This window comes from Rhinolophus ferrumequinum (assembly GCF_004115265.2).
Source record: "Rhinolophus ferrumequinum isolate MPI-CBG mRhiFer1 chromosome 5 unlocalized genomic scaffold, mRhiFer1_v1.p scaffold_110_arrow_ctg1, whole genome shotgun sequence".
Taxonomy (NCBI): domain Eukaryota; kingdom Metazoa; phylum Chordata; class Mammalia; order Chiroptera; family Rhinolophidae; genus Rhinolophus; species Rhinolophus ferrumequinum.
Window position 1 is genome coordinate 727,538 of NW_022680355.1, and position 24,893 is coordinate 752,430.

Here is a 24,893-nt window from a genome sequence, read left to right on the forward strand (position 1 = left end):
AAAACTATATTATCAATCTCTGACCCCTGTCCCGGGCACAGAGCTCCTGAAACCCTTGTAATTTCCTAAGTGATAAGAGCACCGGGAGCACCTTTTGTTCTAATATTTGGTCTTTGACCCTGGCTCCTGACACAGAGCTCCTAAATCCCTTGGAATTTTCTGGGTGATAGGAGTGTCTTTTGTTTGAGTGACATGATATTGGTTGGGCTCCTGAACGGTGGCTGGTCACCCACAAAAACCAACCCATGAGTAGAAGTGTGGAGCTGAAAGCCATCCTCCAGGAACAGGAAGGGGGCTTGAGATGAAGTTACTGATCGATCGTGCTTCCATGAAGAAACGTCCCTAAAAATCCCCGAAGTATGGCGTTCGGAGAGCTTTTCACCAGGTTGGCGAACACATCTATATGTCAGGAGGGTGACAGTCCTCAGCTCCCCGGGGACAGAGGCTGATGCACTCGGGACCCTCCCAGACCTCACCCTATGTATCTCTTCATCAGGCTGTCCAGCTGTGTCCTTTATCATATGATAAAAGCGGCAAGTGTAAGTGCTCCCCTGCGTTCTGGGAGCCGCTCTGGGGAAGGATGAAATCTAAAGAGGGGGGTCTTGGGAACCTACAATTTGTAGACACGTTGGACGAAAGGTGTGGGTAACCTGGGAACCTACTACTTGCAGTCGGTGTCTGAAGTGGGGGCAGGCTTGTGGGACCGAGCCCTTCACCTGTGGGGGTCTGCGCTAACTCCGGTTCGTGTCAGCATTGCTTGGCGTGGAAAACCCCCACATGTGGTGTCACAGCGTTGTGCGTGGGAGTAGCGTGAGAGTAAAGGGGCACACCGAGTTCTTCCTAGACAACGGCCTGAACAAACTATGTAAAAATAGCTATTCGTCCCCTTATCACTCACTAATAAATAAAGGCACGCTTGGTGAACTTTGCCCAAGATAGAAAATGTAAGAATACAACATATTAAAAAACATTTCCCTTTCGTACATACTAGCGTAGTTGCAGCACACTTTCACACAGGTGCGCTTGTTTAATTCTTACACTGCTGTGACGCTATTAGCCCCGCTCTCTCAGGGAGAAAGCCAGGGCCAGGCGACAACCGCCGCTGAGCGAGTGTCTGAGGGACTGAATCGAGGTTGAGCAGAAACAAATTCTTCCCCCAGAGCCTGGTGGAAACAACTCAATGTTCTTTCTCTTCAGTGCACTTATAATATCAAGGGAAGTCCTGAAAAAGCCCCCTGAGGGGGGCTAGTCCTCCCTGCTTCCTCGATTTAGAGTCCTGGTTTTTATGTCACTAGCGGAGACAAGAGAGAGGCAAACGGGAGAGAAACAGAAAGTGGGTGATAGGTAAGAAGCCAGGCTCCCAACTCATTTGCAATCCCAGCACCAGCTCAGAAGACAGAATTATCTGGACTAAGAAATGACTCCCGAACACCAAGCTGCTTGCGATTTGACTCTAAGTCAAATGGACCCACCAACCATGGCTGATTGACTCTTTCATCTGGGAGATAGTTTTCCCAGAATTCTTTCAGATTCACATCTTGTCATTGGAAATATCGTATACATTTTTCTGATTGTTGTCAAATTTGGGAAGACTTCTCTCAATTTTCTTTTCTATGCGATCGATTACAGACATGTTTGCTTTTAGTAGTCAAACTAGAGGTATGTACCCTTCAAACACAAGGATTCTGGGGGGAATAAAAATCTCGATTCCAGAAAACACTTGAAAGAGCTTCACTCCCTCTGCCTGTGGGCAGATGCAGAAGCAGGAACAGGGGTCCCAGGAGGGCTATGCCCCTCTGTGAAATCAACCCAGGGCTCTTGGGCACATCTTCCAAGGAGCTGTCACTTCAGTGCAAGCCCAGACATTCCACCAGGAAGGGTGGGGGAAGGATGGCTACATGGTCCTGCATTGTTTAGTCATTACAGCTCATTAAGGGATTATGCACCGCCAAACTACGCCTAAAAATACAAAGGCCAGCTGTGCCTGCTTGGTTCCAAGCCGTGTGGAGAGCCAGCTAACAAGGAGAGAGGGCCAAAACCACTCAAGATGACTTAGTGAAATACACTAGGTTACAAAACACTGTCAACTGAGGAAGAGCTAGTCACACCCCTTCAAGAACCAGGTCAGGGAAGGGCTGCGCCCTGGCTGCTTTGCCTGGCTGAGGAGCCCCCTCAGTCCGTCTGGCTCCTTCTCTCAGGCTGGGCTGGGGCTGTCAGGATTGAAGTCCCCCTGGCGAAATGACTCCCGTCTGGACAGATGGAAGGGGAAACCAGATAACCTTCTCCTCTGTTTTAACCGCTCTGCACGGCCAGCCAATTGACTCAGAAGGGCCACCTTTCTGCAGAAAATGTTCTCTTTTTCCTACATTTGAGAAGAGATTGTGTGAATGTCTGACTTCAGAGGCTGCTGTGTACGCCACCAAAGGGACAGGGAGGCGAGGACAAAGGCTCCATGTGGTTGCTCAGCACTCTTCCTTCTGCAGCTTGTCTTCCCAGCCACATGTCCCTTACCAGCTTGTCACCACCCCAACACACACACACACACACACTTGGAGAAAACAGCATCTCTTGTGAGAGGAACCTGAAGTCATGGAAAACAGCATCCTTATCTTTGGGGCCAAAAAACAAACACACACACACACACACACACTTGGGTTTAAATCACAGGGCTCTGTCATTGATCAGCTGGGTGACTCTGAACAACTTCAGGCCTTCAATGAGTTTCAATAACCTCATCTCCAAAACGGTGTCATAAGTCCCTGCTTTATTGGGGTATTTGGGAAACTAACTTAGATGCAGCTTACAAATCACCTCTCACAATGCCTGGTGTCTTGAAGAGGATGCAACCACGCCCCCCATTTATTCTAACAGGCTTCATAGTCCTACACATGTGACAGCAGTTTCCCCACCATTTACCCCCATTTCTCATGCTGTAAAGAGATATAAGAGGAGCTGCAGGTCCCACCTGGTAGACAGCCCTGGAGAAGCACCATGGTTTCAGCATCAGCTGCAGGACCCGGAGATTTCCCCCTCGGCACGTCCTCAGCGCCTGGCAAGTCAGGTCCCACACCAGCCGGTCCCAGCTACAGAGCAGGTCCTCGGTGCCAAGCGCCCCTGCAGCCATGCCGGCTTCAGGCCCCGCCTTTCCCCTCTGGTCCCAGGCCCCACATACAGGGCTGGGTTCTTTTAGTAATGCAAAGTTCAAATGTCACTAGATTTAATCAGGGAAAGGAAAAATGCAGTCAAAATAACTCTGTTCCCTCCTGTTCCGCTCTCCTCTCCCCTACCTTCCCTCACCACCATCTCCACTAATCTTTAGGGACTCTTTTCCCACAAGGATTAGCAAGTAGCTCCTAAATCAAAATGTTTTCCCCCTGTCTCTGGGGACTCTCCAGGGACAAGGTGAAAACAAGTCTCACCCTGCAGATAATTGCACGTCCATCCCTCTCCATGGACTGTCAGGACACAAAGCCGGCTTTTGGGGCCGCATGGAGGGAAGAGAGTGAACCCAGAGTCATCACTGAATTCTCCTGGTTCCGGGAGTCCGTCCAGGGTGAGAAGCAAAGAGGAGAGAGCCAGCCTCCAGGCCAACATTCCGGACGCATTCCATCCATTCTCTTAACTCTTTCAAACTTAGAGAACCAAAGAGTGTCTGCAGGGAGAGGCAGAAAGCCCCGTCTGACACCAACCCTGGAGAAATGGCCATTTCTGCGGCCAGTTTGTAAAAACCCAGAAAATTTCTTTGGAAATTTCCCAAGTTGAGGTTAAGATCAGAAGGGCAGTAAGAAAACTTATCTGATAGATTTAATATCAACTTCCACAATTTGGGAGGAAAGCAGAGTAAAGACGATAAAGGCAACGTACCCCACATTTCCCCACGATAGGTTGTTTTCTCTGAAAGCTTTTGGGACGTTATTACATATTGGAGAAGTCCTCTGCGAACCTTGACCCAAGGAAAGACACCCAGCTGAGCGTGGGACAGCTATTGGAGATGTCAACTCAGTTGTTTTGAGCTTGATTACTCTAAACCGAGTTTCATAAGGGCATCTGCATCCTAATTTAACAGATTCAAGAGCAGGAAGGGGAGGCGACAGGTAGAAAAGGTTCAGTGACAACACATCCCGGCCAGTTAAGAGAAGGGGTGTGTTTAGTCTTAATAGCATTTTGGTTGCATGGCCCTGAAAAATCTTGGAAGTTACTGAGGCATAGCTATCTTCTGCATATTCTTTTCACTCATTCATTCATTCATTCATTCACTCACATGTCTTCAACTTGAACCTTTAATATCATCAGAAAAGTGGTACAGCATATAACTCACTAACCTACTGGATTGTCCTGAAGTCAGACATACCTGAGTTTGAATTTGGCCCTACCACTTACTGTGTGACCTTAGACAAATTAATTTGCTTCTCTGATTTATTTCTTTACCTGTAAGATAGGAATCATATGACCTCACAGGGTTGTTGCGAGGATTCAATGAGGTAGTGTACTTAAAGTGGATTACACAGGGTGTAGCATGTAGCGGGTTTTATTAGTTTTTTCTTTCGGAGCACTTATGATCAGGAAATTCAAGGACATTACCTACCACTGATAACATGAAACTCTTAAGATCATTGCAAAATTTGTGTTTCTTGAAATTGTCTTCTCTTAATCCTTTTTCTCCTTCTGCTATGGACTGATGCATTCATGAATTAATTTAATGGGAAGACAATGCTCATTAACTCTCTGCCTTGATGAATTTGATCATTTTCCCATGAGTAACAGCTGTGGAGTACAACACTACGCACGCTCTCATTCCTGTGTATTATTTCTTTATTTCCATACAGCTGTAATAAAAGGTGGGGCAATCCGAAGGAATCTTGCCGTGCTACAAATACCCGCATCAGCAGAGATAGTTTTATTTGAGAAAGAAAGGAAGAAGAAAGAAAAGACATGAAAGGAAGATAGAAAGAAGCTAAATTTAAAAACAGTTTGTGGAAAATGACTGTTCCATGAACATTAGCCTTGGTATTTGGGAAAAAAAAAACCAAAAAAAAAACACCAGTTATATCAGTGTTAGCTTTGCCTGTGCCCCCAGCGCATGCTCTCCCCCTTCTGAGGATTTTGGCTGTGAACCAGGCTCTTATCCCGAGAGTGTAATTATGGAATCGATAGGGACAGTTTTAAAGGCACTGTTTACTCTCTACATTAAATAATGTGACTTTAACGTTTTTGTAAAGTTAAATCTATATTTAACTTATGATTCAGGAATGTTTTACGTCTAAAGGTGCCATGATAAGCTTTTTAAAAACATGCCTGAATATCAACATATTAATTCCTGAGAACAGAGACACCTCCTCAAACTGCCCTGAAGTCTTTCCCATTCGTGGGGACGGGGACGTCCTTTGCGGAGACCGGCTCTGGAGCCCTCAATCTGAGCCTGGCAGGACCAGCAGACATCTTCCAGCCCTGGAGAGCACAGGTGACAGGGCCTGGTTGTGCCCCAGCGCTGGAGGAGGATGCTGCCCAGTTTCGCTGGCCCACAATCGCACCTCTGATTCTGCCCTAGACTCTAGGTTGCTAATTCAGACTTTCACAGGGCAGTTGCCCCAATGGCATTGGAGAGGCTGTGCGCGCAAAGAGCACATGACCATCCACCGTGATGCCCTTGCTTTTAAAAGGGATTTATAATGCTCAGAGCAATTAGATACAGATGTGTGTGTGAGTGTGTATATATGTGTCTCTGTGTGTCTGTATATGTGTCTGTCTGTGTATGTCTGTGTGTATGTATATGTGTGTCTATGTGTATATGTGTCTCTGTGCGTCTGTGTGTCGCATGTGTAACTGTGTGTGTATCTGTGTGTGTGTACCTTCATTTTACACAGGAGTAAACCACAGTGCAGAGGGTCAGAGCGACCTGCCCAGACCACATGCTTATCGTGATAGAGCTGGGACCTGACTGACCAGGGCTCACCAGGCAAATAAATGATATGAACTTGTCTTACTGACTCCCAACTCCTTTCAATCACTTTCTTTATTCTTTCCTTGAAAGTCATAGAGACTTGGGGTTTTCTAGGCAGTTCACCACTTAGACAGTTAATCACAAATCATAAGAGTAATGACTCAGGGACTTCCTGGGTGTCCAACGGGTGGGCAACACCACTGAGATACCCGGAAGATATAATTAAGGGCAATCACCTTATCACGCCTCTTTTCATGAACTTTTTGGCTAATGTTTAAAGGATAAAAAGAGTCTAAGGCCGGAGTTCGCTGGCAGGATTGGGTTGGTTGCTGTGAGTTTGCCGATCGTATGCCCTGAGGGACATTGCAAGCAGAGCTGAGGTCTTGGTGCTGGGGTCCCACATGGGGGAAGGGACCTAGGCTGGGGACTTTAAATCTGATGCTGACTGTGGAGGGAGGCCGCGGGCATTGTGAAGCCAGGAGTTCCCACCCAGGACAAAGACAGGAGTGAGCAGTGGGTCTTTGCATGGCACGAGGGGGCACGCAGGGCACAGACTGGCGACTGCGCCCGCACCCACCTCTCCCAGCTGCTCTCACCCATCCAGCTGTTCACCTGCCCTGTCTCCATGCCCACGTCACTGTGTTTTCGGTCCCTGCTCCTAGGTTCTCACTCACTGTTTTTGTAAAGACAGAAGAATATATATTTTTAAAGCCATAAATGCCTTTGACTGACTTTAGGGATGTTTTCAGACATAATCGCCGCCTCGAGAAGGACTCAGAAAAACTCTAAGTTGCAAGTAATACGCAGCGCAATTATCAACAAAATTTGCAAACACATAAAGACACACCCACGGAGAAGGATATTTATAGTCACCAAAGAGATATATTCAGAAATGCAATGTAAGGTAACCCGTCTTAATTATTTGGTGATTATTTACGGATTTTATTTTACCATATAGGAAATGTCAGCTGTAAGAAGTCAGCTACTGTGAGGTACAAATAGCATTTTTTAAAACAGTCTCTTAAATGTGTGTTTTTTTATCTTTCCCTCATAGAATCTGGAGGTAAAGGGCAGCTTCTCCAACATCAAAGCCCAGTCCAACTGAGGCCCAATACCAAGACATTTCAACCAGAATAAAGGCCTTATTATCAGCCACAGCTGTTCTCTTGGAAGAACTAAAGAGGATCAGTAGGCCACTTACTGCAAAGTGAGTCCGAGAAGATGCTAGAAAATAAATACATCCACAACAGTGAGCAGAAAGCAGGGTATGTTCAGAAACACCCATCAACCATATTTTCAGGCTTTGTAGAAGGAAGATTCCTTTTGGGTTTGTGTGCAGTTAACTTTTCTGTGCCCCATGTGGAGCTTTTCAGCTCTTAGCTACTAACTCACATTTTAATTCTGCATTTTCCTTCTGACCTCCAATATAGGACCCACGGTTAGGTTTAAATCTATTGTACATTTTGTTCTTTCCATCTATTGAATGCGTTTGTTATTAAATCTCCATGTGTAACCAAATGCTGGTCTGGGGCCGAGAGCTGGAAGTTTATTCGTTAAATGAAGGTGGCCCATAACTCTTTGTTAGTACTTAAAAAAAACAAAAACATTTTATTGAGATATAAATTATATACCATACACTTTGTCCATTTAAAGTGTACAATTCAGTGGGTTTTTTTTTTTGTTTTTCTTTTTTTTCTTTTTTTTCTTTTTTTAGTATATTCACAGGGTTGTAAAACCATCATCACAATCTAAATTTAGAACATTTTCATCACCCCCAAAAAGAACGCTGTATCCATTTGCTGGCACGACCACTCCCCATTCCCCTCCCTCCCCAGTCCCTGGCAGCCACTAATTCACTTTCTGTCTCTGTAGATTTGCTTATTCTAGACATTTTATATCACTGTGATCTCTGGGACTGGCTTCTTTCTATTAGCATAATGTCTTCAAGGTTCATTCACATTGTAGTAAGTATCAGCACTTCATTTCTTTTTCTTGCTGAATAAAAATCTATTACATAGCTAGACCGCATTTTGCTTATCCATTTATCCAGTAGTAGGCATCTCGGCTGTTCCCACTTTGAGGCTAGTATGAATAATGCTGCTATGGTTCTTCGTGTATAAGTTTTGGGTGGATGTATTTTTTTCATTTCTTTTGGGCAGACACCTGGGAGTCGCACTGCTGGACTGTATGGTAACTCTATGTTTAACCTTTTGAGGAACTGCCAAACTGAATTCCATAGTGCCCGCACCATTTTGCATTCCCACCAGCAATGTATGAGGGTTCAAAATTCTGCACATCCTTGCCAATGCTGGTGTTGCCTATCTTTTTGACTTTAGCCATTCTTGTGGGTATGAAGTGGTAGCGTTCTTGCTTTCCTAACTGAATTCTGTCACATGGCCTTTGGGTAGGCTGGGTGTGGGCAGCAAGCAGAAAGCCCTGGCTTTCGGGTGCTGGCCTGCTGTCCCCTGACTTAGCCGCAAGCATGCGGCAACAGACAGACTCTGGGGAAAGAGAGACAGACAGCACAGAAGAGCCCAGCATTTTCTTTTCCTTTACTAAGAGCTCCCCTCCTCCTCCTTCTGCTCCTGACACACTTACGCCCACCATCGGAGGCAAAAGTCCAGACCCTTTTGGAAGTTCCCATTTGTCACTTTATAATCCCTCTGCCAGCTCTTTGGGAAAGGGATATTTAGAAATAACACTTGCAAGGTAAAGTGAGTGGGCGACATGCAAAACCCAAACCCAAACAATCTTCTGAAATCTCCAGGCGTTTCAGGACTGCTCACTAACACATTTAATCCCATAGTTGCGTCTGGAAAATGTCCCAGCTCTGACAAACAGTCATCATTGCGTCATCATGCCTCAACCTGAGAACCCGAGAGACCCGTTTATATAAATGCTAGGGAATGCACTCTGGTCATCTGGGTGTAGGAGAATCATTTTTAAAAAAATGCTTGGCTGTGTATATAAAAATATTTTGGGTCCTGGGAAAGTAGAGGGAGGCAGGAGCTGCCCTCTGGCTTAAGCACTCCAGAGCTGCATGCCAAGAGCTATGTTTAGAAATATTTCCCCCAAGCTCTACAAACCATTATACAAGTGGTCCTACGGCTGTAAAAGTGATGTCATCCTATCAATTACCCTGGTTACCAAAGTAAGTTCTCATAGACATGCCAGACCCCAGTAGAAATAAAATCAGGGACATCTGAATTCAATCAGTCCAGGCTCTGAATGAGAAAGTCAATGACCCCAGCTCCGCTTTCCTTAATCTCTTATCATTTGGTTTCTATGGACTCAGTGGCCAAGGATGGTTTTCAAGCATATATTTTACAACACGTGTTTACGTGACCACAGCCTTATGTGAAAATATATAGGCCTTCTTTTTTGTTTTTGTTATTTTGTTCGTTTTTCAGGAGTTTCAGACCCTTGGAAGAGCAATGGTCTAGGGCCTGTCAGGTGTGGAGTTGTGAAATGCGGGTCCTAGTCACAGAAAAAAAATGAGGGTCTGCCTGCTTGAGAAATGGGTCTCTAATGAGAAGGGCAAGAGCTGGAGAACCACTTCCCGCTCACAGATTAAGAGGAGCTAATGCTCAGAAGTTGTTGAGAAATAATTAACACTTTCCTCCCAAGTGGGAACTGAGAAGACCTTAGAAAATTAGTGTCTAGAAGCTGTGAAGTTAACATTTCTTCTCCAGGCATAAAGGAAGGCAATTGGAATTTATAAGAGTTAAATAGGGATAAGTACTCTTAGTTTTTACTTATAGCTTAAATTCCTTTTAGCCTTTGACTCAGGTGCTAAATTCGACAGCAGGTAAAGTAAGTTCTCACTTAATGTCATTGATAGGGTCTGTAACTTTAAGAGAAATGACGTAGAATGAAACTAATTTTACCATAGGCTAATTGAGATCCACAAAACCTCATCAATGTTATAAGCAAATGAAGTTGAACTAATGATGTCAAATAAAGGCTTGCTCTCATATGTATGTTGTTTATAATGTGTTGGAGAGTTTTCTTTAAAAAAAAAAATGTTACTCATTTCTAGTAAAGTCTTTTTCGCCTCTGAAGCTCCTAATTTAGCCATCTTACTCTTACTTTTATCACCAGTGTCTTGAACTTAATAGGAATGCAATAAATACCGAATAAATGTAAGTGTGTGTTTTACATAAAAGCATAGGCTTGTCACTGTTCCTGTTGCTCCTGGGTGACACGCCTTCACGACATCTACCCTGCAGTGGTTGAAGCTCCCTAACTGTCCCTTCTGTTTTGGTTTCTGAAAGAACATTAGCAGTAGCCCTACATCCCCCTTTCTTATTTGGTAATGAAGACACGACACACTGACAAGACAATGCCGGAGGCTGATAAATGGGCACGGAATGGCCTTACTAATGTTGGTGGGGTCGGTGTAGTTTCTGTGGGTCAGATGCCATTTTGGAGAGCTAATGACTTCGGGAAGCCATTTTTCTAGGCGACGTTTTCGTCCCAATGTCTTCGAATGCTAGTCTCAAGGGGAAAGGGGACGCAGCGCTGTAAAAGGTGTCTCGCCATCCGAGGAACCCAGCTGGGAGACAACACTGTGTGGTCCCACCCTGCGCTCTGCATCTTTGGCATCACCGAGTCCAAAGGTCGGGACTCCAACAAGCCCACAGCTATGTCGTTCTAGAAACTGTATTCCAGCGTAGGTATGGCAACAATCCATTTTATTCTAGTCCGCTGCGTTCTCTAAACTTAACAAAAGTCCTCTCATGAAGAACCCCATAACAACAACAACAGAAAACCCCAAACACATAACACAAAACCAAAAGCAACCATGAGTTCCCTGGGTTGAGCTGGTCAATGGGGATTGGATTCGCTAACGAACTGAAATTCTGTATTATAAATTCCAAGTGAGCCTACAAGCAAACCCTTTGATAGATACCAAATCAGACTTGTTGTAAGATAAGCTGCTTAAGTTTATAAGTTGCCTAGACTACCACTGAAGAATTTAATACTTTCTCACTAAGCTTCCTTGTGGATGAAAGTATTTATTTGGAGTGCTGCTTTATGGAGCTATTTAAACACTACGTAGTGTGATCTGTTTGCCATCGCGGCTGGCTGAGAATAGTAGAGATGGCTTAGGATTTAGCAACAGAGCTTGGAAAATGATGAACAATATTGGGATTAGAGAACTAGGCAAGTTATACTTAGGAAATCAGGACAGAGTCATCCAGAATTGAAAGGCCAAGGTGAATCAATGAGTTCAAAGCAGGTAATCACACTATCTGTGAATAATGAATCCAGATCTCAGGTCCACCAGGAGGCCCGCAACTCAGTGGACTGAGAGCAAAGACAACGAGAGATACATGACAAGGCGAGCTGGTGTGCTCACGGCTGGACGGAAGACTGAAGGGAAAGCAAAGCAGCCCAGACCCTGCTCTACCTGCCAGGAGATTTTATGTCCTTCCTGGTAGCGCAGCGGTCAAGCTCCCTGTGGGACACAAGTGACCTGCAGGTGGAAGCATGTGAGTGGGGACCTGCCACAGTGCAAGTGTGCAGGGGAGAAGGAAGTAAGGTCCTGCCAGCTCACTCGTACGACCTCTGAAATGCCTGCTACAGTTACGCTCCGGATAACGACGTTTTGGTGAATGATGGACCATACACAATGGTGGTGTCTCCATCATCATGGAGCTGAAAATTTTCTATTTCCCCGTGACGTTTTAGCTGTTGTTGTAATGTCATTACAATGTGTTTGTGTTTTAAGCTAAGTGTTATTACAAAAGAGCCAAAAAGTGAAAGAGGATCGAAAAGTTTATCAAGTAAAGAAGTTATAGCTAGCTCAGGTTAATTTATTATTGAAGAAAAAAGTATTTTTAAATATAAATGTAGTGTAGCCTGATGTACAGCGTGTATAAAGTCTACAGCTGTGTGCAGTCACGTCCCAGGCCTTCACACTCACTCCCCACTCACTCACTGACTCACCCACAGCAACATCCAGTCCTGCAAGCTCCACTCACGGTAAGAGTCCTATGTAGGTGCACCATTTAAAAAAATCTTTTATACCATAGTTTTACTGTGCCTTTCTCTATTTAGATATATTTAGATACACAAATAGATACACAAATACCACTATTACAATTGCCTCCAGTATTCAGCACAGTTACATGCTATGCAGACTTGTAGCCTAGGAGCAATCGGCAGTACCATAGGGCCTGGGGGTGTGGTAGGCTAGACCATCTAGGTGTGTGTACGTGCGATCTATCACATTTGTACAAATCGCCTGACGAAGACACATTTCTCAGAACGTATCCTAGTCATTGACACATGACTGTATTTGGACCTCTTCTATGTCCTCCCAATTTCTGACAGAGACCAAGCAGCCCATCTAAGTGAAACATTTGACTTATCCCAAGGCTCAGTGTGTCCTTGAATTTACAAGAGGTCCTTGTCCTCAACTGGCAACCCTGAAATTGGAGAGGCAGGAGGGCCAGGGAAATAACAGATGGAAAAAAATGGAACTCCCTTTAATGATTCAAGAGAAAAAAATGTAATTACACCCATCCAGGACATGAAGGCATCTGAAAATCTATAAGGGAAACCAGCTTAGACCTTATTGTTTGATTTGTCCTGAAAACCAGAATATAATGAATTTTTTTCTTTTTTTTTTTTTTAAAAAAAAAGGTCTCTGTGTGGTATAATTTGAGGTAATTTCCACTACAGGAGGAGGAAATTGGATCCGGGTGTTGCTTATTTCCCCCTTGATGAAGAAACAAAGGTGATGATTTAAGATTCGCCTGCCTCTGCCGCTTAGGAGCTAAGTACCTTCTGTTAGTGTCTCTTAATAAACGCGGGACAATGGCCTCATTGTACCACAGCTGGGACCAGGCTTCTTGTTAATTAAGCCCCAATAATGGGCAGATCTGCAATCTCCTCCTGAGTTTGACCACAATTAAGTGACCTGAGGTACTCTCTCAAGGGAGCAGTCCTCCTCCACCAAAACTCAGAATGGGTTTCAAAATGTGAAAGCCAGGGCAGCCCACGTGACAGGGGTTTCATGAAACTGAGCGTGTGTTCAGAGCCCAGACCCAGGCTGACAACCCCACCTCACGCCCTGTGTGACGCATGGAAGCATTTACCTGTTGGGTTTTACAATACTTCCCCAACCTTCTGGGTTTCAGACATTGATCTTTTTTTAAAATAAAAAATTGTGGTAAAATATACATAATATAAAATTGACCATTTGGACCATTTTTAAGTGTACAGTTCTGTGGTATTAAGTACATTCACACTGTTGTTCAACCATCATCACAGTCCATCTCCAGAATGCAAAACCGATATTCTGTACCCATTAAATAATTACTCCTCCCAGACCCTGGCACCCACCATTCCAGTTTCTGTCTATGAATTGGGTTACTCTAGGTTCCTCATATACGTGGAATCATACAAAAGTATCTGCGCTTTTGTGACTGGCTTATTTCATTTAGCATAATGTCTTCAAGGTTCATCTATGCTGTAGCCTGTGTCAGAATTTGCTTCTTTTTTAAGGCCGAATACTGTTGCATCATATGTGTATATCACATTTTGGTTGTCTGTCCATCTATTAATGGGCACTTGGGTTGTTTCTACCTTTCAGGTTTTTTGTGAGTAATGCTGCTATGAACTTGGGTGGACAAATAACTGTTGGAGTCTCTGCCTTCATTTCTTTTGAGTGTATATTCAGAACGGGACTTCCTGGGTCCTGTGGTGATTCTATGTTGAATTTTTTGAGGAATTGCCATAGCATTAGATACTCGTCTTCTCTCCTACCGCTTCTGCCCTGTTTGGTCTCCAGGCCTCTCCTGAGGCAGGTTGGGCCTTTGCCCACAGACAGACATGCAAGGCTGACATTTAGCACTTAGTCCTGCTGCGTGGGCCTGGGTGAGTCTGTGCTCAGCTGCATGCACAAGCTTGCCCTGCCCTTTCCTACAGCTCCTTGGTCTGCATTCTCATTCCTAGGCTGGAACTGGAGTCCAGCTCTGACATCCAGCCCTTGTGTTTGGGGCCAAGGCACCCTGCATGGACCTCGCGGTTCCCTCTTCCCGGATGCTCAGCTGACCACTCCGCTCGTCATAACCATGGGTCCTTTGTGGTAAGGCAGGCTGGTCCCTCTACCGAAGGCCAGGGACAAGGGAAGGAAGATGGGCGTGGGTGGTGCCCACTGAGCAAATGACACTGGCTACAGGCTGATTGAGGCTGTGGCCCCATTTAAACTACCCTGAACATAGGTTAGTGGGTGTGAGTGAGCGTCAGGCATCAGGACGTGGAAAGCCACAGCAGAGCGATTAGGATCCTTTCTGATCTGAAGAAGCGCCCCTGACTAGAAACGTGGTTAGCAAGAATGAGGCAGGGTGTCAGGACTGCAGCCCTAGCGGCTCCAGCCTCCGGGAGAAAGCAGACACAGATCAGGGTTGAGGGAACCAGCATCCTGGTTCTGCCTGGGCTTCGGAAGAAATAACCACGACCTGGGGTTGTTAGGGTCCCTGGCAAGTCCTCAGCCATTGGGTACTAGGCTTCTGAGCCAACGGACTCTGCCTCCTGCAACTCTGCCAGACTCGGTCAGTGCTGACTTTGGAATGGAGTGCTAGCAGTTTTCACACCTGTAGCTGGGCAACACTAAAAGGAGAGGTCTGCCAATCGGCTCTAACTGAGGCCCGTCCCCACCCCTAGTGTGCCCACTGATGACAGAGAAACCACCAGTGGCTTTGAGGGTCTCCATTACCTGGAATGGCAAGTATGCAGGGCCTGCCTGAATCTCGCACTGATCACTGCCTGCTCCCTCCCCCAGGAATCACCATTTCAGCTCCGTTAGCGACCTTCCCTTACCTGGTCCCTCCTTTCCATGGACCAGTGGTTGTCAGCCCTGGCTGCCCATTAGAGTCACCTGGGAAGCTTTTACAAAATGCTTTCACCTAGGCCCCACTCCACATGTTAGCCTGCATTCGCATCTCCTGAAGGGCGTGTGGAAACACAGCTCTTGCAGTCCTCACCCTAGAGGTTGTGACTCAGCAGGTCTGGTCACAAATGCCCCAGGCATTTGCATTTCTAACGTATTCTCAGATGAAGCTGAAACTCAGGCCCGGGGAACAAGTTTTGAGAACTACTAATCTAGGTCCACGACACCCCTTAATTCTTGGATTTAGGATGACTGAGAGAAATGGAAGTGAGAAATACAGTGTCACTCACTGTGTTTACTGTTTACAGGTTCATTCTTTGACACCTGCTTCTATAGAACGAACTGCCATTTGCCTCTGAGTGTCATGGAAGAAATATTCCAGCAGAGAGGCTGGCCCATGGTAGGGGCTAATAAGTGACCCCTGCCCCTTACACAGAATAGAAAATCCGCACTTAAGGACCTTCTGCCCAATTATTCCTTGCCCTCTCCCCTGAAAAAATAATTAAGCAGTTCAAAGAAACATTTTGTTTAAAAGAATTGAATTTTTCTTCTCACCATGAGGGCCCACTTATCGACCAGGAAAGCCTGACTGCTAGCAACACATGTTTATTTCTAAATTAAAATGGTTTCTTATGATGTGATATGTCAGTGCCTGAGTTCCCCAAAGGCAGGAATGAAGCAGCCACACTCAGAGCCTGAATTACTCACTCCTTTGTCCCAGAGGCCCGGAGGCCAGAACATTCAGAGGTTACAATTTGCCCTCAACAAAGAGCATTTAGACTCCTTTTTGGAAATGAATGACTCATCTCTCGGTCATTTTCTTGTCTATCTCCCTTTTCTCAGTGCTCTCCCCTAACCACGGGGAAACTGCAGGGCACACACTTAGTCTTCTTTATCTCAATGCACAAGAAACACAAACGTTGCTGATCTCGGAACCTGACTTCCTGTGAAGAAGGACATCCTACAATTTAAGGGAGCAAGATTTCTCAGCAAAGCAGAAAGTAGAATGATGTCAGAGTTTGCTTCCCACCTACAATTAACTAGGTCACAGCTGTACAGGAAGAGGGGAAAGAATTTTAAATCTCTCCAAGGCAGGAGCACTTGATATCTGTGGACAAAAAATAAATACTCCATTTTCCTTTTTTTTTTTTTTAAAGGAGGAGCTCTAAATCTTACAGAAATAAGAACGTTTGTGATATGATAGAAGATTAAAAAAATAATCTGATTAGTTAATAGGTAAAGGCTGGTGTCTCAGAACTATTTATGTTATTTATTATTTCAAAAAACAGAAAGGAAAATGGAAATGATCTCCTTCATATATGCCTTTAATCCTTGCAGAGGGTGTATTTAGGATTATGCACAAGCCACAAAGATTCCCATCTGGTCACACAAGGGTTACAGATTTTATTTTTTTAAGACCCAGGATTGTCTCAGGTCCGCAGGACTTCCAAAATTGGCAAAGTCTCATAGTGGACTCTTTGACCTTAGTAGGTTGTCAAGGAGAGAGAGACTACTTCAGAGTGGGTAACATTTTTCAGTATCCATGGTATCCAAGGAAGGCGTGCTTTTCAGAAGTAACATGTCAATGTGCTACGTCCCTTCCTTGCTCTCTTACGACCTCCACACACGGTTTCTTATTGAGTGGCTTGGACAGTCACACTTGCCCAAATGTTTGTATAAAGTAGTCATGATAAAGATGATAGATAGATAGATAGATAGATAGATAGATAGATAGATACTGTAGATTGATATAGAGAGATATAGAGAGATAGAAAATACAGCTATATAGATATAGAGATATACAAAGATAGGATAGATATGCATAGATGATACACAGATAGAGATCTATATATGTATATGTATACATATATATGTATATGTGTGTGTGTGCATATATATATATATATATATATATATATATATATATATGATAGATGATGATCCTGGAAACAAAGATGAGAAAAGTAATCTATGTCCATGTACCTCAGTTAGGACACTAGAGTCTTGCTCTACTCAAAGAGTCCTACGTGGACCCCAGCGTCAGCACGACCTGGAAGCTTGTCATTAATGCAGATTCTCAGGCCCTGCCCCAGACCTGCTGAATCAGAACCTGCGTTTGACAAGATCCCCAGGTGATTCCTTTGTACACTTACGTTTGAGATGCACTGCTTTAGAACATAACCGCCTGGAACAGTGATTTTCAGTAACTTTTGTTTTCAGTGATGGAAATCACCCAAATGAAATCTTAGGCGGAAACAAAAAATATCTCAGAAGCAGAATGCCTCTGATAGAGAGGCAGGGGTGAGGGGTCTGTCTTCCCAGATTCCTGGTGGCACATCCCACCTGCACCACCTCTTCCCGGCAGTTGCTGCTACTTTTGTGAGGCAGCAAGGATTCCTCACGCATGTACCCTAACACTTAGTGACCCCGAGGACGCAGGCCATCACGTGGAGTCCTCCAAATAACATCTAAGCACCGGCATATTACGGGTAGTCAAACTATACCAGATGATGATTAACGATTGATTTTAAGGCAAGGTTGTGCGCAGGTGTAGAGCTCAGAAGATCCATGGAAGGACACAGGAGGAGAAACCAAAGAAAACAGGGAGATAGCTGACTTCACATGAGAGGAAGGCAAGACACCGAGACGGAGAAATAGCTGTGACTCCACGGCTCTGGCTGCCGGATACACTATAGGCTACTCGGTAGCATCTGAATTTCAGATAAATAACATGAGACATGCTTGTACTAAAGAACCATTTGCTGTTTCTCTGGAGTCAGCTTTAACTGCGCATCCTGTGTTGTCATTTGCCAAATCTGGCAGCCCGACCCCAGTTCCTCTGTCAAGGATGCTTTTCTCAGCAGTGCGGGTCCCAAGAGCCTCACTCCGATTTAGACCCCAGGCAGCTTCTGCTCCGGAGAAGTCTCTGGAGTCAGACTGCCTGGGTTCAAATCTTGGATCTGCCAATGCTGGCTGTGCAACCCTGGACAAATGATTTAATCTCTCTGTTGTTTTCCTCTCCTATTAGGTAGAGACACGCATACAAGCCTTCCTCACAGGGCTGTCTTGGAGTAAAGGAGAAAATACCTGTAAAGCACGGTACGCTGCACACAGTAGGAGCTCATCGAGAAAACCTATTTACACTGCTATCTGCCAGGTCAAAGTCTCCTAGGTCTCACTGAATTCCTGGCTGTCTGAATTTGCTCCCAGTCATTTTCTTGGGACCTGAGACCAATCTGGAGAGGGAGGCGCTTTCTACTCCTTCCCGAGGGCCCTGGCCTGGCGCGTCCTTCTCTCCTTCCGGTCAGTGCATTTCCTTCCTCCCATTCCCAGAGGGCTGTGTCTGGCAATTTGCTAGGGAAGGAGGGAGGAAAATGTGTCACTTGATATTTGCTCCTTGACCCTGGCTGACCCATTAATTCACTCCAGGATGGAAGGAAGCACGTTCAGGAGACCTTCCTTTGCCTGAGCTCTTGGCTTGTGTCTTCGCAATCAGAGAGTGAGCTCTTGCTTCCTGGACACTTAGCTGAGCATTGGGAGTTCCAATAGCCCGGTGGGGGAAAAACTCTAGAACAGTGACATCTTATATCTCAAGGTCAGAAATTCTCAGAAAGCTGCTAAGTACCGGAGCCAGCATTTGGGAAAGGATTATTTCTTCCTCCTGGTGTAAGCCTGACCTGCCACTGAAGCCTCATTTTCTCCCTTCTTTCATTCCCATCTTTCTTTCTATGAACCCCAAGATTCAGGCAGTGGACTTCTCTTAAACATTAAACAATTTAAAACAAGAAAACCAAGGTATCTGGGGTTGTGTGGGGCTCAAAGTTCCCCTGGAGGAGATACTGGAGCCAACTTCCGTGGTATATTCTCAGCCTACGTCCCTAATGGAATGGGACAATTATCCCGAAACTGCGGCCTGAAGGCTGCGGTTTTCCTAACACTGTGTTCTTGGCTTCCCTAGTCTTCTTGGCACCGACCATCGCCTGCAGCAGCAACTCTTTCCCAGGAAGCTATTGTTATTTGTGCATCTGATAGTGCATTTACAACAGAGCACACTGACAGCAAAATCTAGAAAAAAAAAAAAAAACAGAGAAAAGAAGTATAGGTGAAAAGGACAAAAATGCAGGCTTTCAACATCCTGGTGGGAACTGCAAAGCAGAAACCGCCTCTTTCGGCCCACAGCACAGCACATTAGGACTCCATAGAAAAGTCATTCTTAGGCACAGCGTATCTTGTATGGAAGGTGGGCGTCAGACTCGGAGGTTCAGGATGAGACTGTGCACCTCTGACCTCCACTGGGGATCTCCCTCTGTACAGTATTCTCTGTTCTTCCCAGGAACACCCTTTCAACAGCCACCAGGAGCTGTACTATGTCGCTGAGGACACACAGCACACAATGGGGTGGAATGGAGTGGCTCTGTTTTATCAGAGCCGAACATTCCAGACGAATTCACTCTCGTCTGGGAAAAAAGCACCACCTTGTTCAGAGCACGATGTTCCCATGTCTCAGCTTACCATGAAGCATTTTTTGATACACCTGTTGGGCTCATTAGTTCTGCCAAGCGAAGGAAAGTAGCATCCTTTGTTCTATTTTTTCACTCTCAAGGGACTATGTTTCCATTGTGTTGGCTTCCCTTACAGAAACTAACACAAACAGGAGGGAAAGTTACAGGATTCCATGCTGCTTGGCAGGGATGCAAAATATATGCACGTAAATATGCACTTGGACAATAAGGGTAAAGTAGGAAATTAAGGATAATCTAAAATTGAAAAAAAGAAAAGAGCCACTTAAAAGGATGCGATAAATGTGAAAAGGCATCTAGAATGAACAAGTTGGACCCCAACGTTACCTCTGAGTTTCCTGGTAGCCAAGGTAAAAAAGGTAAGCACATTGAATCATGTATTTTTTATTTCCTAAAAGGAATTAACAGGGTGGAATTTAAGTAAGAGAGATTGACAAAAGTAAGCAACATTATCTTTAACTGTCATAAAAAAAAAAAGCCTCAGAAGCATTTTTAAAGATGTTTCTTTAATTGGCTTTCTGAGCCAGGTGGTACCTTACCTACTGCTCCCGGTACACAGCCCCAGCCGTGCCCAGACAGCTCTGCAGCTACGGAAATGGCTCATATGGTTCCTTAAGACTCTTCCTTCTACCTTCTGCTTTGAATCTACTTCCCTTCTAGTTACTCTGGTCTCCATCTAGCTGTTGCAGTTCAGACTTCTCCAGCTCCCTCTCACACTTTCAGATTTGTGACCCATTCACCTGTCTGTGGGCTTGTTTTAGAGATTACTGCCACCAACAATCTCACATCTTGCCTGGGTTTTGTATTCTGTAAATTCTGCCCACCCTACTCCATATCCTGCCCAAGGCCTAGGTCACTTGGCCCCAGTTCAGGCTCAGAATAGGGTGCTTCATGTCTATAAAAAAGGATACTAAACATTAGTCCTCATAAAGATGAATTAAATCTTAGCTCAATGAAATAATCTCAGCAGGGAGTTGAGAAAATATGGTCCAGGTGTATTGATAATTTGACTCTTTAACTTCATAAGGATATAGTATAAAGGGATTCAAGCAATGAGCAGCTAATATATCCATTGGCCTGCTTCTCTTGGTGTCAGATGTCCCTAGGTCTTTGGCTAAGTGCTGAAGGCAGTCAATTCACAGCCGCCTTATCCCTCAAGAGGCAGAAGTGAAGATATTCCGAGATTAAAATTAAAGAGATCCATCTCTGCTGTGGATATGACAGGTGAGGGCCACTACTCATAAGCGACAGCTGAGAAGTGTGACTTGTATTATCCCCCAGTTGCAGCACCATTTCACCTTGACATCCTGGTAAGGTCCAGAGTTTCTATGAGTAAAGTCCATGCATTCATCAGAAAAAGAGCTGTGAATCCATTCAAGTTCTTGCTCAAGGACTTGGCTGAGCCCCCAGAATTCTCCTCCCTTGAGGATGAAAGAGATGATTTAGAACACAAAAGTTTTAGTTCAGCTGTTGCCAGCTGACCACCTTGATCTTAAAAGAACTTCATTTTGGCTCTCGGGCAGCCTCTGGTTTTGAGTAGGACCACACACTGCTGGTCTGGAAATCTGAGTTAGCAGCAAACTAGACCTCTAGGTGGTGGAGCGATCACTTTGTTGGATGAAATTGTTCGCTATGGTCCACTTTACCACTGGAGCACAGGTGCCAAAAGCAAAAGAGTATGGCTGACTCTACAGTCTAACCATCTCCTGATGGTTAGACTGTAGGTTCAGTTGCTTCAGTTTCTTTCCTCTTATTAGGTAATAAAACCATGCTCTCAACAAAAATGATGCTGTCTTCTATTTCCCATAGCTGGAGGACATGCATTCAATTTATTTAAATATAATTTAGAATTGCCTGTGACCTGTCAAAAGAGTATTTTTTAAAAAAATCTGATTTAGCAATAGGATTATGACAGCTGGAGAGACTATTCCAATTATTTTTTTTTTGTATTGAGATGTCTCCTTCTTATGAAACTCAAGACTGGGGAAAGAGAATACACAGTATAGATTTTTAGGGTGGGATGGCACTTAGTTTCTTGCAGAAGTTGAAAACTGGCATCTTGTGGCCTGCAAACGTGCTTTGTTTACCTCACAGTGGTATTCTTTAAGCTCGGATTAGTTGCCAGCATATAAAAGTTGAGATGTGTTGTCTCTCTCATACATATATTCATTATAAGAAAATTGCACAAAGATTTCCTTTTGAAAAGTCAGAATTTCCAGAAACATCAGCCCGTTTCCCGATGGCAAACATCATTTGCTCGGACACGAGTTCTGCAGTCTGCAGTGTGCCTCTTTCCTTACTGCTCTACATGTATTTCACCAACCTGGCTCCTCTAGGCATTTGAGTTATAGTACCTGTATAGGGACCTATTTTACTGGATGACTAGAGTGAATAGAGGCAGCCCAGGGTTACGATGAAGGATTAGGTCCTCAGGGTACCATAGGAAGTAGATATAAGCTCTTGAAAATCGCCTGTTTCTGATTGGTGAGTCTCAGAAGGAGCAAGAAAAGTCTTACCCAGCCCAGGCCCTATTCTAAGACACATCACACATGTTTCTCTCATGCCACCTGTAGGTCATTTGACTGAAGGAAAAAGGAAACCACAGCGTCCGGAAGATAGTGTTATTTGCTATTGGACGTGTTGGTCCAGGACTATCCAGAGGGGACCACAGGACACACATCCAAGGATTGTACTGGAAATAAAAGAAAATTAAGATGATCTGTGAATGACCTGAGGTTGAACCAAAGGCCACAGGTTATGGGTATTGTCCCCAGATGTGACGCTGAATGGGACGGCACATGGCCGGGGGAACCTGGCTCCTGCTGTTTGGTCCTTAGGAAGCACTCAGAGCTGCCGTTGGAGACCAAGGTGTGAGCACATCACTCTGTGGGCTCATTTCAGGGCTACAAGTGCCCTTGTGTGTTTCCAGAGGATTTTTCCTTTCTTTAGTAGCTCCTCTCCCTATGCTTCTACTTGAAAACCCAGAGCTGGGGCCCAGCAGGATGAGGGGGTGTCCTCACCTCTTCCAGGGTTGACATCTTAAGGAGAGGTGTTTCAGAACTGGGAACCCGCACAGCTGCCTACACGGGGGGACCTGGCCATGCAACATCACACAGCTGCCTACACGGGGGGACCTGGCCATGCAACATGGCAGCACGAAAGCAAGGTGTTAGCGCACATGCGCAGAAGAAGAGCTTTCTCGGCACACTGGCGGCTAAGCTTGTTCACACAATTCACTTTGGAAACAAAATAGACTCATTCACCCACATTAACCCAGAATTATGGGAGGGACCCACAACAGGATTACCGTTAAAACTACTCTTTCACTAATTTGAATTTTCATGTGCTAGAGGCACCGTCTTACCTAAAAGGAAAATGAAAAGGGCTGAAGAAGGGAACTATGCATGCTGTAACTGGGTGAATACTCCCTGTTTTCCCAAATAGAAAACCTTTTATTGATGGGCTCTACGTAAAGGACTATGTTCAAGTTGCTGAAAGCTGTCACTTTCCTTGAGCCCCAATTGGCGGATAAGAGCAAGCTTTTCTTCTACAGGAACGCCATAAAGACCCGAGGAGGCAGAATCTGATAGCAAAGACATGATTTGTTCGAGTTCATTTCAAATCCATTTGCTTTTACAGAGTAGGCCTGAGTCCCTTCAAATTAGGACTTGCTCATTTCTGGCATTTGGTGGCTGGCTCAACCCTAAATTATACTTTCTAAATATATATTCTAGGACTCAGTTGGGTTATGAAGTCTGGACACATTATAACATCAACCCATGTTTTAAACTAAACAAAAGAGATTTTCTTCAGATCGATCTTAGGAAAGCTAAGACTTAGGAGTAGAGTACTGGCTTTGACTCAGGGAACCAACATACTCGTAAGATACTGAAATCTGTCCTCCTCCATCTTCTCTCTCTTGCCTGTTTTTTGGCTGGACAAACTCTAAGGGACAATCGCAGTTCCACTTTTCTGACATAGTGGTTTAAGGGGGTCCTACTTAGAATAGGCACACTGTGTTTTTAGGGTCCTATAGGGGGCAATCCTGCTGGTCGTCATTGTCATAACCTTCACTGGTTATTCCCCATCGTGGCCTGAACTTGCTCTGTCTGGGACTGATCAGAGGTTGAGTAAAAATCGTCCTGACATTTTGCCTCTTTTCCTGTCTGCTTCATTTTCCCCGCCTATGCTGTGCTTTTGTTGTTGTTTTGTTTTTTACCTCACTGGTTCCTTTTCCTGGAAAACTATATATCAGGTCCTGTTTCTCAAAGTTGCCTCCATGTCCTATGTCCCAGAGGTTGAGACTCAGTATGTCTGGGGTGGAGACCATGCATCTCGGTATGCAAAGAACACCTGGGTGATGCTGATGAACGTGGTTTGCACCCAAGCTTCCCGATAACACTGCAATAAGATGATTGCTTAGTCCTTCTCTTCCTTGACGATCAGCAGCATGCGACAGTGCAACATGGCTTTCCGGGAATTTCTCCTCCATTCTCTTTCCACCTCTCTGCCTGCTCCTCATTAGTCTCCTTTGCAGGTGGCTCCCCACAGAACTGAACTGTCAGTTTTGCATGGTCTTGGGTCTAGTCCTCTGACATTCCCTTCCGCCCATCCACACACATTCCCCAGGTGAGATCCCGTTGTCCTGTGGCTTTCAACGCCGTCCGCCAGTGGGGTACTGGTAAATGTTTACCTATCAACTCTCTAGGAAAAACAAAAACCAAAAGAAAACTTGGATTTGTAATGTTTGCCAATTTCCGTGGTGTAAATTCTCCCAACAGGGCTCATTTCAAGCTGCCCACGTGTCATCACTGAATGTGAACTGGGTAGAGATGCACATGGGCAGCTCGTGAGAGCCCGGAGAAGCCAGCTCCAGTACATTCCCGGATAATGTCCACATTCATATCTTGCCTAAACACAAAACTTATATTCCAAATATCTTCCATTTGAATTTTTAATGATCATCTCAAGTTTAACACAGCCATATACAGCTCTTAATCTCCCCTGCCCCTGGCGTCATCGCCAACCAGCTCTTCCTGCAGCGTTTCCCATCTTCGTGAACATCAACTCCAGTCCACAGCGTCATTCTTGACTCTCGTTTTCGTCTCTCATTCCCTATCCAATCCATCAGCCAATCCCATCAACTCTATCTTCTAGATAAATCTAGAATCCACTAATTGCTTGTTACCTCCAGAGTATTATCCAGTCTAAATCATCACCATCTCTTACCACAATCATTACACTAATGACCTAAAGAGTCACTCTGCTTTCATCTATTTCTGTATTATCCTAGTGGTCACAGTGACTCCTTTAAAACATGTCAGCTGATATCATCCTTCTGCCACCCCCCAACCATTGGTCTTCTGTCTCACTCAGAGTAAAACCCCAAAGTCCTTACCATGGTCCCCACAGCCCTCTGGCTCTAGCCTCCTAACTCTTCTCTGACTGGTGCTCTTTGCCACGTCCCCGCTCCCCACTGGCTGCCCCCTTGTTATTCCTTATATTTGTCAAGTGTGCTGTAGCATCACAC

The 24,893-nt window shown here is 44.9% G+C and overlaps 1 protein-coding gene across 4 annotated transcripts in view; it reads right to left on the reverse strand.

Annotated features, from left to right (window-relative positions):
* Positions 1–24,893, reverse strand: part of FRMD4A (FERM domain containing 4A) — a 564,004-nt gene that overhangs the window by 271,584 nt on the left and 267,527 nt on the right. The window contains exon 1 of one of the 4 annotated variants that reach the window (XM_033100570.1): positions 2,966–3,124. The exons of the other annotated variants lie outside the window; for them this stretch is intronic. Within the exon in view, the coding sequence (XP_032956461.1) occupies positions 2,966–3,124 (159 nt within the window). Of the gene's footprint in view, positions 1–2,965; positions 3,125–24,893 lie in introns of those variants that run through there. 4 annotated transcript variants of the gene reach the window in all.